The sequence below is a fragment of the Mugil cephalus genome, chromosome 10 (assembly GCF_022458985.1).
Source record: "Mugil cephalus isolate CIBA_MC_2020 chromosome 10, CIBA_Mcephalus_1.1, whole genome shotgun sequence".
In the NCBI taxonomy this organism is placed as follows: domain Eukaryota; kingdom Metazoa; phylum Chordata; class Actinopteri; order Mugiliformes; family Mugilidae; genus Mugil; species Mugil cephalus.
The window spans coordinates 15,728,399-15,746,453 of NC_061779.1; the positions used below are offsets into that span (position 1 = coordinate 15,728,399).

Here is an 18,055-nt window from a genome sequence, read left to right on the forward strand (position 1 = left end):
AGGACACAACCAATCTTTCATTTCTGTCAGTCCTGGTTGATGAAGAAAAAGACGATTTTTGGCAGCAAGACGCTTTTGGTAAAACAGGCACGGCTCGCTGGCCTTGTGTCTGTCAGGACAATGCGTGGAGACTTCATAACAGATTGTAAAAATGGCAGCCCGGTTCGAGTTCTGCTTGATATCTAATCTACATGGTACAGTTAGGCTGACAGCTGACACATCATTCACAGGGGGAAGGTCTCCCGTCAGAAAGAAACCATTCATTGGTAGTTCTGATTAATTCTTTCCACAGAGGTCAAACCGTCTGACTCATACGGCATGTAGCACCACTACCCGCCGAAAATGAAAAGAAAAGATCAAACTGTTTTCTTTTTTTTTTTCTTTTTTTTTTTATCTATATCGGTGTGTCTTCTAATTTTTAGGGGAGCTGACCCCTTTTTAAGGAGGAAAATTATTCAGCACCCCCCACTTGGAAGAATCAGTTTAGTGTAGCAAAGTCTAGGAGCGCATAAAGCCATAGTCAGCAGTTTACAATTTTAATTTAGAAAAGGAGCAAGCCTTTTATATTAAACAGGCAGGGCTCTCTCCTCACTCCACCGCTGATGTGAGACTTTTCTAGGTTTTTCTATTGGGCAGCGAGTCCTTAAGAGTGGCATGACACGCACCATGAAGCTGTGTAAAACATAGCCTATTAGTTTAGGGGTAATGAGGAGACATGGTCGGTGTTGACCAGAGCTAGAGCGGCCGACGGAACCATTTCTCTGCATGTTTACTTGTACTGTCTGTAGTACAGGAGGATTTTAAAGCATATTTAAAGAGTGTCGTTAATCTCACTCGAGGTTTTGTGTGAGTCTGTGCAATGCTGATTTTGTGTCATATGAATTTGTTTACATATTCACACTGAGAACCACCTTCCTTTACGAGTACAAAGACAAGTTGTTCGTGACAAGTTTCAGTGACCTAAGTCAGTCGAGTACATCCAAAAACTAAATCCAAAACAAAGGCGACTGGACTTGTTTGACGTTTCACCACTTCATGCAGTGTGACATCTGCATGAACTACACTGCTCTGTTTTTGCCTTTGTTTTTAGGATGAACAAGTCATAATCATCAAACTTCAAGGTGAAAACTTAGGGTTAAGGACATTTCATGATATGAGCTATGTGACATGGTGCATTATCCTGCTGGAAGTAGCCGTCAGAAGATGGGTACACTGTGGTCATAAAGGAACAATACTCAGGTAGGCTGTGGAAGAACTGCCATATTTTCCAAGTGGTGACCAGTACACAGTATTTTTAGTATTTTATATAGTGTTACTGATTCTGATTTCTGAAAATCAGCACAGTGGTGGGAGCATAATGTTGATGGGAAGCTTTAAGGCAGCAAAGACTTGATGGCCAAGAGTAAAGTACTTATTTATTTATTTATTTATTTTATACACTCAAGATAGAATGAAGTCCTCCTGGCCCTCACTGATGATGTCACGTTCTATTAGTCCCTCACTGATGATGTCACAGTCCATTAGTCCCTCACTGATGATGTCACAGTCCTATGGTACCTGAGCATTCCGGAGGGGTATAAATAGCTGACGGAATCATTTGACATTCAGTTCGTATTCATTACACTGTGATTACTAGCCCTTATTTACTACAAGATATCTTCAAAACGCAACCACAAGTTCGAGTGATGGCAACGACAACAACCATCACCATGAACCAAACCAACAGTCCAGAAGAAGAGGAGACTCCTCTGACTAGAGTGGACGTGATTCGCCACATGGTGGATTACTACTTCGGGATTATTAATCCCAAGCAGTGGGCCTTTCTGCTGAAAGGAAACCCCGACGACAAGACCAGGTACTTAACTTATTCTTAGAATTCTTGTAAATATTGTGTGTGTTGTGTTTTCCTGTTATGTACTATATATGTGTGGTTTTGAGTGCCTGTACATTGCTGTTGCAACTGTGAAATTTCCCAGTTTGGGATGAATAAAGTATCTATGTATCTATCTAGGTACATCCTGGCAGAGCTACTCATGGACATGATGGACCTGATGCTCATCACCCAACCAAGGCTCTCAGAGGAGGAGATGAGAGGACTTAAACCTTGGGAGCGGCTGGCATCCAGTTTGGGGGAGGCTCTACCCCAAACTCTTCCTCAACTTCTGATTGTCCCTGATAAGGTCTTTCGCAAGATCTTGGACACTTTGAGGATCATCATATATAGAGTAGCAGCAGTAGGGTGCGTCAAGTGCATGCTCTTAGCCGACAACCACCCGAAGCCATATGCACAGTACAGAACTGCATTTCTCCGAATGGTGAAGGAAATGGTCAACTGTACCATTAAAATGCTGTGCAATGACAACAAGAGACTGATGTGCCAACATCAGCGTCTCCACCTGAAACTCAGCCTGGTCACTTCCAAACCGAGACTCCCTGAAAACAAGGAACATGTGGAGTCAAGAACATCTGGAGTCAACAACAAGTAGGTCAAAATGTTTCAGAATGTTTCTATAATTATCAGGCATTGTATCTAGACATATTTAAAGAAGGAGAAGGTGTGGGAGTTTAGAACTATACTTCATATACTTTATATATCTTATGCTTGTGTTTTGTCTTATTTTATATTGTGTATTTATATATTGTCTTCACATTCAAACTTCTTCTTCTTCAAAGTGACGTCCCAGAGTGTTTGGAAGTGACTCCTGAGCCAGACCTGAGCCAGGCGCCCGACGTCACAGACGTCATAGACGTCACCCCTGTGGACGTCTCAGTGTCTCCAGACACTAATTCAGTGTCAGCCTTCGCCTTGGAGGATGAGCAAGACCCAAGAGCAAAGGAGAAAACCTTCGTGAGCAGTGTCACAGAGAAGATCATTTCTCGGGCCCTTAGAAAGTCCAGGACGATCTCCTCCACCTCAGACTCCCTACAAGCCATCCACCAGCGGCTCTACACCAAGATCTGGGAGGAAGTCCAGAGCCAGGGTCTTAACATCAACCCGGACAAACTGAGGGACATGGACAAGGGCATTTTCAACGACACCTGCAAACAGTTACGCTGCTCCAAATCATCTGTGTGGATTCACATTGCCTCAGTGGATCCACCCATAGAAGACATCATTGTGACTTCTTTCAAAAAGCATGTGAAGAGATCAGAGGAACCAGGAGTCATCAGGAGGTTCTTCACAGCGATTGGCAGAGCCTTCTGCAGACCTTCAGCCAGCCCCACAGTACTGGTGTCTTAACTCAACATCGACATCACCATCGGTAAATATATTTTGTACAAGTTGCTGTTATATATTTTATTTCTTTAAGCACCTATCTATCATTTCTATTGTTTTGCCTTGTTCTGTTTTTGTTTTTTGCACATTTGCAACACCCTAATTTCCCCATGTTGATAATTAAACCTTATCTCATCTTATCTTCCTAGACGAATCCACCACAGAGCTCAAGCAGGAGGTTACCTACTTCACCCCCTCTTCCCCTCCACTGTTGCTGCTAGTCAGAGAGCAGTAGAGGGGTTGTTACTTCCATCTGGGGACACCTCCTCCTCCACTAGTTGCTGCTTGTCAGAGAGCAGTGGAGGAGAGGTCACCTAAATGTGGGGACACTTCCTGTTCCTGCCTGTTTGCGGGTCTGGATTTGAGCTCGTATCGTCGTCTTGATGGACACCAGTACCACCTGACATCTAGAGGGCCAGGGATCGATTCCCTGCTTCATCTGTGCTGCTACTGCTGCTGCTGCTGACGTCTCTTCTTTTGCTACCTGTTAGCAAAATAAAAAAAAAACAAAAAAAAAACTCTTTGCATCTTTATATCAACAAGTTAAATAAAAGTCCATAGTTTGGACTCAGTTAAATAAAATATAATAAATAATATAATATTTAAAACAATACACAGTAAATACTCTATGAAGCATATAACAGTATTACCCGTAGCATCATTTAATTTTAAAAATATTTAAATATTTAAATATTTAAATGGATGGGATGATCAATACGGTATCAATTATATTGTTAAACTGTTATTTTTACAGCTCCTTGCTGTTAGGTGCTTATGCATTTGTGCAACAAAGTATTTTCATCCACACAACTGCCGCTCACTGGATATTTTCTCTTTTTCGGACCATTCTCTGTAAACCCTAGAGATCGTTGTGCGTGAAATTCCCAGTAGATCAGCAGTTTCTGAAATACTCAGACCAGCCCGTCTGGCACCAACGACCATAACACGCTCAAAGTCACTTAAATCCCCATTTTTCCCCATTCTGATGCTCGGTTTGAACTTCAACAAGTTGAAAGTGCTTTGATCACCTCTACATGCACTAAATGCATTGAACTGTAGCCATGTGATTGAGTGATTAGCTATTTGTGTTCACAAGCAATTGAACAGGTCCCCCCTAATAAAGTGGCAAGTGGGTGTATGTTTTAAGCAGAATTAAGAATTTAAGCAGAATTAACCATTATTAGTCTGCAGCATGTTCCGATTCAGCTTTAATTCATATCATATAACCAACACAGTCTTCTGGACCCTTTCTGTTAGATCAGTTTTCTTGTTTGTTTATTTGTTGCTGTTTTTTTAAAGAATGTAACAATTCATGAATAAATCTGTTGTTTTTTAAACACTACACACTGTTAGAGTTAATAAAGAACCTTTGTCATGTTTAAAATCCATTGAACATTGAAATGTTGCATAAATTGTGGCAATATTGGAAGAAAAGAACAAAAATGGAGGAGCAGTTGAGCCCGAGTCTGAGTTCCTGTAAAAATCCGACCTCTTGTACAATATAAAAAGAATCATCAGCAGCTTCTTTTAATCCTCCCAACAGCCACAGAGAGTGTCAACAATAATAAAAGATACAAAATGTACAAAGGGAAGTATTAAAGAGGGGAGGGTATTGCCGTGGATGAAATCAGACACTGAATCCTTGGTGATTTTAGAGTGAAATTAATAAAACAGGAGGAGAGGATGTACGGAAAACTCCACTGTGTGTCTGAGAGGCTGATAATGAAGTGAAATGATAAAATAATTTAAAGGAATATCTTTAGAATTCACATAAGACTGAGTTAAATTGGAAAACGCCCGAGCCGTGTCGACGGAGCCTCACAGAAAAGTGGAAATAACCGTTAGAGGTTAAGTACAGGTCTAAATCAGTTTTCACATCTTTTATCGGTTTATTTTTGACGTAATTTGCAAAAATGCATTTTTAATCCAAACTAGACATTAATGACACAATCACAGGAGGCTTTCAGATGTGTTCACAAAGGATTCCCTGCATTAAAACACTTTTGCACAATAAGTACGCACAACTTAAAAGAGAGTAATTAACGATTAGCATGTCATGTGTTCCTTTGAGCATGTTCCTTGTTTTCTCTTGATGTTAATGCATCTTGTGCTGACATCTAGTAAGAATGTAAATTACTTGAAGCACTAGTGTATTTCAACTAGATGCATCACCATTATCGAGATGATTTTCTGGACAATTTACGTTATTTTGAAGCTACGGAGAAAATCAAGTCTCATATTTGGCCGAGCTGTAATACAGAGTAGATGATTAGCAAAATTTCATATCACATATTTTATTAATGTGAAGAAATGTAGCAAACACTACTTTTTAGATAATTTATGATTTATTTTTAACTGGATATATCCTCCGCAGTCAATTCATTATCAGCGCCTGTACTGAAACAACTTCTCTGCTGTTATTTTGGACATGAAGATTAAACTAAGTGTTTTAGCATCAGCTAATAGTGCTATTCTAATCAGCTGCATTATACTCAGATGGTATCCAATATTCAGCCCCGTTCATAACTCTAAATGGAACAAACATCCACGAATGGGCTCATTAATAATAAGACTTATTTGAATTTTCCATCACCAAAAACTGACGGATTTTTAACTACATTTTAAATTAGGAGTGTATTCCAGGGCCATGTCACTGATGAAACGAGGGGGGTCAATCTTTTACTGTTTTTCACCAAAAGACTTTCAGTACTTCACATCTTAACTGCTGCTCATCGTAAAATTGTCCTGGCACCACAGTTTTTTGGCATCTGGTACAGAACTAATGGCTGAGCAACCATACTGTTTTTTTGTTTTGTTTTGTTTTTTTTTTTGTTTTTTTGTTTTGTTATGCTTTCATTTATTTCAAACTGAAGCACAGCGGGATCATTTCTTTCAATTCAGATTTTAACCTTTTTATTTGTTGCTTTAAAAAAACTGCAGGGATCCCTCTGATTCTAGGCAGGCTTCAGCAGCAGAACAACTGCGTGTTTGAAACCGACCATCATTTGTGCATATATGGAAATTTAAAGTTAAAGATGCATCTGAAAAGTCCGCAGGAAACTCACTCCGGGGCAGGCGTCAACCGTGATGTCACATCCTGTTTTTATATGAAACACATCAGAAAATCAACACTTGAACTTGCAACAACAAGATACAAAAAATATACTTGAGGTGTAGTTTCATTCTGTTAGATTCGGGGTACACTGCAATAAGGCACCAGGGGACATTTAAGAAAGTATATTGCTAAAACACTATTATGCAAAGTCTATGTATCAAACCAATCTAAAATAGCCATAATTTACAATGCGCCTTTAGTCGTGTACATTCACGAGGCACGTCTTACTTTACTAAAGCGAAACAAGGGCTTGTAATCTATCTAGCTATCTGGGGATTCTGGACAACACTATACGACACTAACTCACTGTGTAGATATTAAAATTACACGTGTAACGACAGATACAAGTATTTACTTTTTTATACAGTCTGTACATATATGCAGTTTTCCCTGTTGTATACACACACGAATTAAAGGATGCACACACGGAGTTCTGAAGACTTGAAGCTCACGTATCAACTGTGTCAACATGACCCCGAAGTGCTAAACTCTAAGCGCATTTCTATTGTTTTTCTCTCACCCGAAATCAGTTTTACAAACCTCTGAACACAAATTGCATAATTTAGCACACTCTGTTTGCCGAGAAACACTGCCCTTCAAAATGCACCAACCTGATTACCAATCAGTTTCATTCATGCTGCACCTGTGCAAACTCAGCGGGAAAACCACTTCAGTCGTGTGTCATAAAAGGGGCCTCGAGTGACTTATACAGGTGTCAGATGAGGAGACGAGGCACCAAGAACACAGAGGCTGCAGCGTGTCCTCTTTCACTGCATTTTTCAATTTCTTTTTGTCAATTTAGCTGAATACGTTTTATTGCGGTAACAAATAAAGTATTTTGTTAACCATTTACATCTCTGCACTGATTTTCTTTCGAATATTTCTTGTTGTACTTACAAATGAATTTGATTTGCAACATATGACGTAAATCAGTCACATTTGTGCTGAAGATACATATGGCACTATAAGTACTGATTGATTCAACTGTTATTTAATTTTGGAGGCTCTGGTTTGTAGTAGCCTACTGTAGAACTGTATTGTGTTGTACCTGCATGTGTTTCTATTACGATAACCCCATTTTAGTCAGTGGACTAGGCTAAATAGCAATCCAGTTTAACAGCACCATAAAACCACGTCCTCCAAAACGGTCACATAGATGAATCACCACCTCAGAAACTGAATAAGTCATGAATTTGTTTTCACAGGTGTGCCTAATGATTTGGCTGGTGAGTGGACGTGAACACTTTTGATGGTTGTGTACTGAATTTATCTCATCATTATTTACTTGATACCCTGTAAGAGATAAACGTATGACAGGTTAATGAAGAGAAAACATGGTTTTAGTGAGATTTTTTAGTGGGATTTGTGGACTACAACTAAACCTACGCTGACTGACTTTACCTTGAATTTTCTTCTTGAAGGGGCCGAGAAGAGTTTTCATGCTACGGGTTGGTTGGTCTTTCAACACTGTACAACACTTAATTCACGCCCCCCTCATTCGTTCCGACTTATTTGGTCATTACAGCTCATTTTCCCCCAAAAAACAAAAACAACAACAACAACAAACAAAAAAACACTTTCTTTTCCAAGGCTAAATTATTCTGGGCCTTAAGTATTCTGGACTAGAGTCCCAACTGACAGGGCCAAAATAAACCTTGCCTAGTTGTGGACAGTTCAGTCAAAGAGAAGATTTACACTCGTAACAGACCAAAATAGGTAAAACTCAACAAGGTGTATTTATTATTACGTCTTCTTTCATGATTTTGAGAATAATTATATTGAGACCAACTACCAAAGTGCATGTTAACCAGGCAAATTCTATAGTATTATTATTATTATTAATATCATACATGTCACTTATAATATGGTAATATTGATTGAATTTTTTTATTATTTATTTATTTTAGATTTGCATTACAATTGCGTTTTGGAGGATTTTAATTTATGTGCAGGGTCTGAGCACTTTTTGAACCACTGGCTATCCGTCTACGTATTGCATTTTAAATTACAAAAAACAAAAACAAAAAAACACCTCAGTTAATGGAGGGAAAATGAAGAGGGCATGAGTATTTTACCCTGCTTCCTTGAATGAAACTGTTGTTTAGGTCGCAGCATGGTAGTACCGGCCATGACCAGCGGGGGGAGCCTTGCAACATGACCAGCCATGCGGTCCGGAAGACAGATGTAAATATTTTTGTGACGTTTCATGCACATCCCCCCCATTAACAAGAAAAATCAGCTGCTGTGTCCTCGCTGCTCATGTCACCGCTGCCCCGTTTCGGCTCCTGTCAGTCCGCGTCGACCCACCTGAGCGTGTCGTTTTAGTACCAGACCTTTTTTTTCCCCACCTCCATCCTCTGCTGCTGCTCCTGTTTTCCTAAACCAGCTGGTTTCTTGCCTGTAACATGCAGAAAAGAAGGAAGCCGGAGCCGATCCAGCTCAACCCGATCCCCGATGGAAACACTATCAACGGCACCGGAGCCACAGAGTGAGTGTCACCTCCTGCTTATATTCATATCGGTGAAAAACAACAACAACAACAAAAAGTACTATTCATGTGTGCGTGTGGAAACTCAAACATGAGACTCTGCACCAGGTGTGAGTCTGTGATCTTTCAGATCCATCCACTAGGGCTGCGAGCGATCATAGTTATTATCGATTATTATATTGAGTAATGGAAATATGGAGGTTTATTATTTATTAGCGTGGCCATGAGATGTTTGCACAGCATAGTTTTGCATTTTAAAATAGACTGAGTTGTCTAGCTGTTAGCAATTATTTAAAATGTGGATTATGAGTATTCATGAATATTTATTTTCTGTGGACTGGTTAATTACGTAGATGTCCGAAAATGGTAAAGAAATCCGCCCTTACATCGTGAAACTGTACAACAATCCAAAATACACAGATATTTAATTCATTTTAATGGAAATTTTACAGTTAAGGGAATCCTCATAATTTTAGTTGTTTGGTATAATATCAAATATTTTGCACGTTTGTTTGATAAATGTCCAAATGGCACAAGTTTCAGCACTAAGGTGGTTCACTTAAAATTATAGACCTGCAAATCCTTATGTGATAGGAGCCAATAAACCTGTTGCATTTTAGTTTGATGAATAATCACCAGTTGTCTGTCAGTGATTTTTTGTTTCTCGCTAATCATTTGGTCTTCTTAGGATTTCTGTGTATTTTTCAGCTTTATTTTTGCACCAGTGTCATAAGTCACTCTTACAAATTATTATTGTTCCAGTGCTTCCCACCATGAGTGATCTAATCATCGGTGTCTATAATGGGCAGCTCTCGAGTCCTCTTCACGGTGTGACGGATGCGGAGCCCACTTTGTGTGGCTGGTGATTAGTCAGAGATTGACCTTTGCTGGGAGGATATTATTTGTGTCTGTTGGTTGGAGAAGTTTTGCGTAGCCCGGCTCCCGCCGCCGTTTGACAGAACACGCTAATGGAGATTAAGAACCGTTGTGACACCGTTCTCTACTTCACAGAGGGGAGGAAAAAAAGAAAAAAGAAAAAGCCCAGGCAGTCCTGCAGCAAGCTGGATGGATGGGGCGAGATGATAGTTACATAACATGTCATCCGTGGTGAAGGCTGCTTCTCTAATACGCCGTGGAGGAAGAATATTTCATGGTTTCATTATTAGATCACACATCTGAGGGCCATCTGTGTCCTCTACAATTAATTACTCGGAGACTAAAATCCTAAAACCTAATGTTGCATCCAGTTTCGGTCTAATTCTTTAGGCGTCATCGTCAATTTGAATGTCAGGAAACACCAAGAAAAACTTTCCTAGAGCAACTTGTTGCTGAAATGAATATTCTGTATTAAACTATATTAGAGGGTAATATCAGCTGAAGTGACAGGCATCGATGTGGGATCAGTGTGCAAACAAAAACAGATGAGCTGTACCTTGGCTTTGTTCTGCAGAAGCTATTGTTGATGACATAATGTTTGGCTTGAGTGGAGCACATTCCTTCAATGGGTAGAGGGGTAGCACGTAGGGGTTAGGCAACAATCAGGAACTCTGAATCAGAGATTTGGAATCAGGGATCGCTCTGTGTGTGTGTGTGTGTGTGTGTGTGTGTGAGAGTGTGTGTGTGTGTTGGACTGGGCTTTGTAACACTTTGTGAGACTGACATATTGCTGACAGACAGCCACGAGGCCCGGGGCTACTCAGCCCTGGTTTCCCATAAAAAGCCTGTTGTATCTCGTTGCATTTTTATTCTTATTTACATTTGTTTTTTTTTTATTTCATATAAAACTCTAGAGTAAACCTCTTTCAGTCCTTTTATGTTACCACTTACTCCCACACAATGTGCATATTTTGTTCTTTAACGCCACAAGAAAAAGTGCACATTTACTTTTATAGTAACACAGATACAACAGAGGCCAAAAGTGAAGAGCGCTGAGGCTAAATACATTAAAATCATCTGTTAGACCTAAATCTGTTAAACCTATCCGGCATGTGCATGTAAATTCAGTTGCTAGTTTGTGGGTGCGCCAGTAAAAAGTGACGATTTTTGTTTGTTTCATTGCGAAAGGCTGTACGGGCATTTTGATTTTTGTCCACTGCACTTATATCAATGATGCTAAACAACAGAATCACTGGAATGATCCTTAAGACGAATTAGCACTTCCCTAAAACATCAAATGTCATGGATGTAGATTATATAGGATACAGGATACACAGAGAGATGAGACCATCCATATACATTTCCTTCTATGTTTTCAGTGCGTCTGTAAGTACCTTCTCCACTTTATCGTCTCCTGTGTCCAAAGTTATCAACCACACCAGATGAAAAATAAAGAATATGTTTTTTTATTTTATGTATTGTTGCTGTAACTCAGCTTCATGTCAGACCCAACTGGCAGCTGAGACGCGGAGCAGTATTTTCCAAAAGCCGGACTGATACAATACGTCGGCAAAACTTTTTAGCATTTCCGTGTTTTCTTACTTACTTTAAGTTCTGAGAGTTGCCTAAAGGACCCAGCACGTAGGAAGGTGATGTGCTTTTGGAGAGCTGGAACGTGGCCAGTTCTTTACAGACCAGTGAAGGGGAGGATTAAACTTGAAGAACCAGGCTATAATTGCTCCATGTGTGGGGTAATGGGACAGGTGTGTTTGTTTGCATTTGGGTGCATATCCTACTGTAAACGTGATGTAAGGAAGAGGCCTGTATGAATGACTTCAGGATCAAACTGGGTCATAGCGTCTCCTTGGTGCACTTGGCCTCGTCCATGTGTGAGCTAGTGTACTTTTGGAAAGATGAAAAACATAGTTTCACGGCTTCACACAAAATTTCATGAGACCCTGTGTTTTGTTTTTGTCCATACATGACTAAATAAAGACTAAATAAAATACTTTTGAGACGTGGCATTCTATATTCTGAATGTCAAACTTTGTTAGCTAGCGCTTATTAAGTTTAGCCAGTTAATGTTACGTCTGGAGTCGTTTCCTTAGGTGTAAAAATATTCCTTATGGGACCATGGCGGAGTAAATCAGATTAGATTAACATTGTGCGGGAAACCCTGTAGCTGCGTCGGGTCAAGTGTTGTAAATGGTACTTGTATGAGTTACTGATGTATAGTAGTCTTCTGTATGTCACAGTGTCACATTAAATCTACACGTCACAGGAATGTAGTCATTTCCTTTCGCGCCTTCTTTCGGCTTTTAATCATCCGATATTTTTGCCCGCCATCTGACTTCAGCCCTCGCCTGTCCAAAAAAAACCCACTCCTTCCCTTCTTTGCTGAAGGATGAACTGTGAATTTTTATTGGTGGCCCTGAGTTGCGAATATGAGCTCTTTGTTTTCATGGAAGCGACAGACCACGGGCTCTTCTCATTTCTCTGTGTTGTGCCACCTAATTCCCTCTCTCCTGCATCCTCCTGCCTGCGAGTCATAAATTGATCTCAGCGCCGCATCCTGAAGGATGTTTCACTTCCTGAAATGCATCTGGAGGCGAGAGGAGTCCTTCCAGACGGGCTGTGCGGGACTATGCACAGGTGCTGGAATATTAATCAAATGTGACATGCATAATACAAGTTATAAGTACACCGTAAAAACTAAAAAAAAAAACAAAACAATAGATATCTTGAACGTTGACATTGCTTTAAAATGACATTTTGAAATAATTTCATTTTGTTATATGTCTCAACTCCTCTCACCTCATCTCATTTCCTCTGGTCACATATCTGGTGGAAGAGGCCAAGGCGTGAGGAGAGTGGGTGAGGAAAGGAATTACGGATGTAAACACGGAGAAATAAGGAAAAGGAGCAGGTGACGAACGGCCAACGCACCCCCACAGCAGTAGTTTATCTCTGCGGGCCCTCCAGAGGCTGATTAGACCTCCGTTTGCATCTCTGCAAAAGACTTGTCTCACAGCAGGAAAAATAAAAGTGCAGTTAATAACGTTAAAGATAGCTCCGCTCCCAGACCCCAGAAGTGAACGAGGTTACACAATTACTGGACCTCGGCGTAGTGGGATCCATCTATCGTTAGTACATCTGTGCCTGTCCTGCAAGTCAAAATGTTTGCAGGGAAAAGGCTCCGTTGTTATCGGCCGCCAAGGACATTTCAACACAGTAGCAAACTTCAGCTTACGCCATGCTAATTGCCATGTCAAATTATGTGAAAAAATAAGCAGTGTTTCCACAGCACAGTATCAACGTAGTAGCTATAACTTAGGAAAGCCATTTGTTTTGAGTAGGAACGCAGGAAGACACTCGTGTCTAAAACACACATTTCACTTCGCACATTATTTTGGGTCGTTTGCGGATGATTGGAGGCCGACTCCAGCGAGCAAATGTGTTGCATAATGGCCGTGGATGCGCTTAATCCAATCGATGAGCCTCTTACTGAAACCAGACCGTTGCACTCTGGTGAAAAAGCTTTGCAATTCCAGTCCGTCAAATGCTTTCTCAGCGTGAAATGGCAGGCAGCCACCGGGGGAACTTGTACAGAGTGGCCTACATAATGCCGGCCTAGCATGCAGCATTATCAGTGAAGATCTGAGAACCAATAAAACGGGCTGGTTTGCATAGACCTGTCCAGGTTTGCACTGTTTCCAGCTTTCTTTATAGCCTTTTTACTTGAAACCTGCTGCTCACGGCATTCAGAGAAATCTTTTCTTCACATGATTGATGATGTGCATTCTCCCCCGTGAGCACACATCTAAGGATACAAGTGTGGTTGTGCATGCGGGGGAAAGGTAATTAATGATTTATCTAGATGGCAAACACGGTTTGTTTTACCAGAGCGATTTTGATATTTCCGAGATCCGCTCTCTGGTGTGCAAAGTAATTAATTCCTTCCCGCTTTAAACACTGCAGCACTTTCTTGTTGAGCAAATATTACCTTCGCTTCTATACTTGGATTGTACTACGCCGTGTGTCTGAGTGAGAAAAGGCAAAGGAACAAATAACGATCTCTTTAATCACTCTCGTACGCACGCTAGATGAAACATTGACTCCGTATGTGAACTGTAATTAATGTCATACATCTACGTCTGGTTAAAGTAAACATTTCTTCAGCCTGAGCATCATGACGACGCCTGCCGTCTTCCGCCCCGGCCCTTTGTAGGGAGCCGCAGATGCATTGTGTTGTCTTGCATTCAAGTTCTCCTGCACGTCCTTGAACATTGTTCGGATCGAGCACAAAAGGCCAGCGTCGTGCTCGCTTCCTCCTGCACCTGGAGGGAGTGGGGGCTGCAGTGTGCAGCTACCGTAGGTCCCTCCCACACGCACTGTGCGCGGAGGCTGCTCCTCTTCTCCGTGCCTCCTGCCTCCACCGCCTCCAGCCCTCGCCGACGAAAAACGCCCACGCCACCCACAGCCCGCTCAAACTCAGCACCTCGTCTCCATGGATATGCAGGCCTGCTGTCAAAAATAAAAACCACTTAACCCTCTCTTCGCTGTGATGGTGGTGAGGAGAGCGTGCCGCCTCGCCAGCGAGTCGTGATTAGGGGTGAAGATTTTGGAAAAAATTAAAGCGTAATTACGAAACCTGATAAGAGCCATCTTGTTATAACATGCAGATGTTGTGTGGCACTCCTTAGGGCTTAGCAGCTGAAGATGGAAGAGATTTCAACTGGTAGTCCTACGAGAGAAGGAACACCCGCAGACATAAGAAAGGTCCTTAAGCTCAAATCACACATGCAAACAAAATTCTACATAGTATGCTGTTTATAGGGCTTTGTGTGTCAGTTCCCTCCACCACTGACTTGAAATGCATCGCCGTGACAACACCGCAAAGATGAACTTAGAGTTTCTTTACATCGCTACCAGGAAAGGAACATTAAATCAGACCTGCCGACCCTTCCTGTCTCGCTAGCTCTGCGGTTGGTTGTCATTGCGCAGTAGCCGCTGTCACACACCGGCCTCTGTCTTATGTCTGGAGGATAACATAATTGACAGTCTCCTGAGAGGACAGCCAGTATTTTTCTTAAAGAGCATCTGCGACGGTCCTGTCTAAATGGACTTTTTTTTTATGTAGGATTGGGTGCAGCAGTACGCTTTCTGACTCTTTTTTTTTTGTTTGTTTTTAATCCTACGCTTCCCAAGAACAAACTTGGAGGCACTGCAGAAAAAGCTGGAGGAGCTCGAGTTGGACGAGCAGCAGCGCAAACGCCTGGAGGCCTTCCTGACACAGAAGCAGAAGGTGGGAGAGCTGAAGGACGACGACTTTGAGAAGATCTGCGAGCTCGGCGCCGGCAATGGAGGAGTCGTCTTTAAGGTCTCCCACCGACCCTCCGGTCTGATTATGGCGAGAAAGGTAAGCCGCGGGCCAGCTGTAGAAGTGAAGTGGAGCCACCGTGAAAGAGCTAGTTTTACTTTCACAAACCCACTGAGGCTAAACTGTATTTACTAGAAATGTCTTTCTCCTGCGTTCCAGCTGATTCACCTGGAGATCAAACCAGCCATCAGGAACCAGATCATTAGGGAGCTGCAGGTGCTGCATGAGTGTAACTCGCCTTACATTGTGGGCTTCTATGGGGCTTTTTACAGCGACGGAGAAATCAGCATCTGCATGGAGCACATGGTACGCCGGAGTTTTTCAATAGTATTTAACTATTATGGACTGTTCTTAAACTGCTCAGTATTTCCCTTTTCTTCCTTGGAATGAAAACAGCAACTAATTTTGGTAAAAAGATATTTTCAATCAGTTGATCCTCCCCTTCTGCCGGCAGGATGGTGGCTCCCTGGACCAGTCGCTGAAGAAGGCAGGCAAGATCCCGGAGCAGATCCTTGGCAAAGTCAGCATCGCTGTGGGTATCTCCAGCAACTCTCCCATCTGATAATGATCCAGTCATTCTAAAGCAATGTTTTCATGAACATCATGAACATTTCTATTGCAGTACCAAATAATCTCGAGTTTATCGTGCTGATATGTAATATTTGTCTTTACAGGTCATTAAAGGGCTTTCCTACCTCCGGGAGAAGCACAAGATCATGCACAGAGGTTCATGGCTATTGAATTTACTACAACAAAATAATGTTGTCTGTACATTTAAACCACCCCTCTTGTAGCTAATTTGGTCTTTGTTACTTTTCTTGGACATTTCGTATTTCTGTGTCATGTGGACATCTTTCAAATTTTCTGTTTTTAGACATTGTTTCATTGTTTAACTGAAATAGACAGATATGAAGGGATTTCTCAAAGGCGTCCACTTGATTTATCTCAATTAGAAAGCTGATATTAGCTTTGAACACATTTTTTTTGCACAGAGCAGGATCGTGGCATTTGTTACTCATCGACTCACACTGAAATCACATTATGGTGACGTCTACTAACTGGCCTGTTACAGCTGGAGCTGTGACTTGTTGTTATTAGTCAGAAGTGACGTATTGTAAAGTTGCCTTTTTTTTTTATTTTTCCTCAAAGCTTTTTGCTCTAAATAACTTGAAGTATGTGTCTTCAGCTTCACCTTAAGCCATTCCCTAGGTCAGATGCATCAAAACTTTGTTTTCTCTTGAATGAAATAAGGAACACTTTAAAAAAATAAAAATAGACGCGCACATAGGCAGCACAACACGCCTGCAGCAGTTTGTTCTGTGCTGCTCACTGTTCCCTGTTGGACACTTGCCCGCTGCGTTCTCCTTAACACTGCATGTATTCTCTTTCAGATGTGAAGCCTTCTAACATCCTAGTGAATTCCCGTGGTGAGATCAAGCTGTGTGACTTTGGGGTGAGCGGACAGCTCATAGACTCCATGGCCAACTCCTTTGTGGGCACTCGCTCTTACATGTCGGTAAGATTAAAATGCACATGCTCCTCTTATGTTGCAGGACTAATTTAAATATATACTGCTTTCTATCTTTAGAGGCTTCAGCTATATTTGTGAAAGCGACTGGATCTCTTTTGTCTGCACCACTGATTAAATGTCTTTTCGTCCAGCCGGAGCGTCTGCAGGGCACCCACTACTCCGTTCAGTCAGACATCTGGAGCATGGGCCTGTCCCTGGTTGAAATGGCCATTGGACGCTTCCCCATCCCACCACCTGATTCTAAGGAGCTGGAGCAGATTTTTGGCCTTCCGATGGAAGGGGAGGCAGCCTCCAGCGAGTCCTCTCCAAGGCCACGGCCTCCTGGGCGACCCGGCAGCTGTGAGTTTAAACACTACAGAGGCAACTTAAAGCTCAACATATGTTTATAGTTTATCAAAATGCCTTCAAGCATTTATATAGGTACCGGTGCAATAAACTGTTCGTCATTTTGTGATGAGCCGGGGTGTAAGAGGCTGATTTCTTTTAATTTTACCTCCCTTAGCGTACGGCCAAGACAGCAGACCTCCAATGGCTATATTTGAACTGCTTGATTACATAGTTAATGAGGTGAGTTGTGTCTCAATATTCACACAATCTGACAGATACTACTACAAAAACACATTCAAGTTTAATCCTTTATGCTAAATGGACTATTTTTCAGCCTCCACCAAAACTACCCGGGATATTTAGTGCCGAATTCCAGGATTTTGTGAATAAGTGGTATGTAGGACAAATGCTTTGTTTATAAAACAATCCACACCCATATACACAACTTAATGCCACCTGGTGGGGCTTTATATGAACTACACATTGTGTTTCCACTGCAGCTTGATCAAGAATCCTGCAGAGCGAGCAGACTTGAAACAGTTGATGGTAGGTGTGACGAGTTTATAGTTGTCCCATTTTCTGAATTTTATCTCTGAACATGTTTTTTCTCCCCTCCAGGTGCATTCTTTTATCAAACAGTCTGAGGCAGAGGAAGTGGACTTTGCTGGCTGGCTGTGCAGCACCATTGGGCTCAGTCAGCCTGTGACACCCACCCATAGCACCACAATGTGAGACCTTCAGTCTACAAAAAAAAATAAAGCCCTTATCACACGGTCCTCTAGTGACCGATTTGTATTGTTAGTAAATGTCTTTATACTGCAACAAGTTGAGAAATTAACTGTATATTTGGTGTACAAACCTACATGCCAAGAGAAATTAACAAGCCTTGGGGCCAGCTTGCAAGCCTGCCTGATAAGCCATCTTTTTCTAATGATCAAATTATTTAATCATGACTATGCTGCTGAATCTGTGTGCTTGATATTCCTCTACACCGAGTCTTTCCAGCACCAACAGATTGTAACCTGTGTTAGCTTCTGTGATTAAACTGAACTGTAATGACA

The 18,055-nt window shown here is 41.5% G+C and overlaps 2 protein-coding genes across 2 annotated transcripts; both read left to right on the forward strand.

Annotated features, from left to right (window-relative positions):
- The first annotated feature begins 1,584 nt into the window (after nucleotides 1-1,584).
- Nucleotides 1,585-3,773, forward strand: LOC125015224. Its single transcript, XM_047596922.1, has 4 exons — nucleotides 1,585-1,855; nucleotides 2,012-2,482; nucleotides 2,674-3,263; nucleotides 3,427-3,773. The coding sequence occupies exons 1-3, from the start codon at nucleotides 1,686-1,688 to the stop codon at nucleotides 3,239-3,241; spliced, it is 1,209 nt and encodes a 402-aa protein (XP_047452878.1). The 5' UTR covers nucleotides 1,585-1,685; the 3' UTR covers nucleotides 3,242-3,263; nucleotides 3,427-3,773.
- Nucleotides 3,774-8,589: 4,816 nt separating this feature from the next.
- Nucleotides 8,590-18,055, forward strand: map2k1 (mitogen-activated protein kinase kinase 1). The gene is made up of 11 exons (XM_047596858.1): nucleotides 8,590-8,880; nucleotides 14,965-15,175; nucleotides 15,296-15,442; nucleotides 15,591-15,668; nucleotides 15,811-15,862; nucleotides 16,528-16,652; nucleotides 16,799-17,006; nucleotides 17,170-17,234; nucleotides 17,329-17,387; nucleotides 17,495-17,540; nucleotides 17,613-18,055. Exons 1-11 carry the CDS (start codon nucleotides 8,798-8,800, stop codon nucleotides 17,724-17,726), a joined length of 1,188 nt encoding a protein of 395 aa, XP_047452814.1. The 5' UTR covers nucleotides 8,590-8,797; the 3' UTR covers nucleotides 17,727-18,055.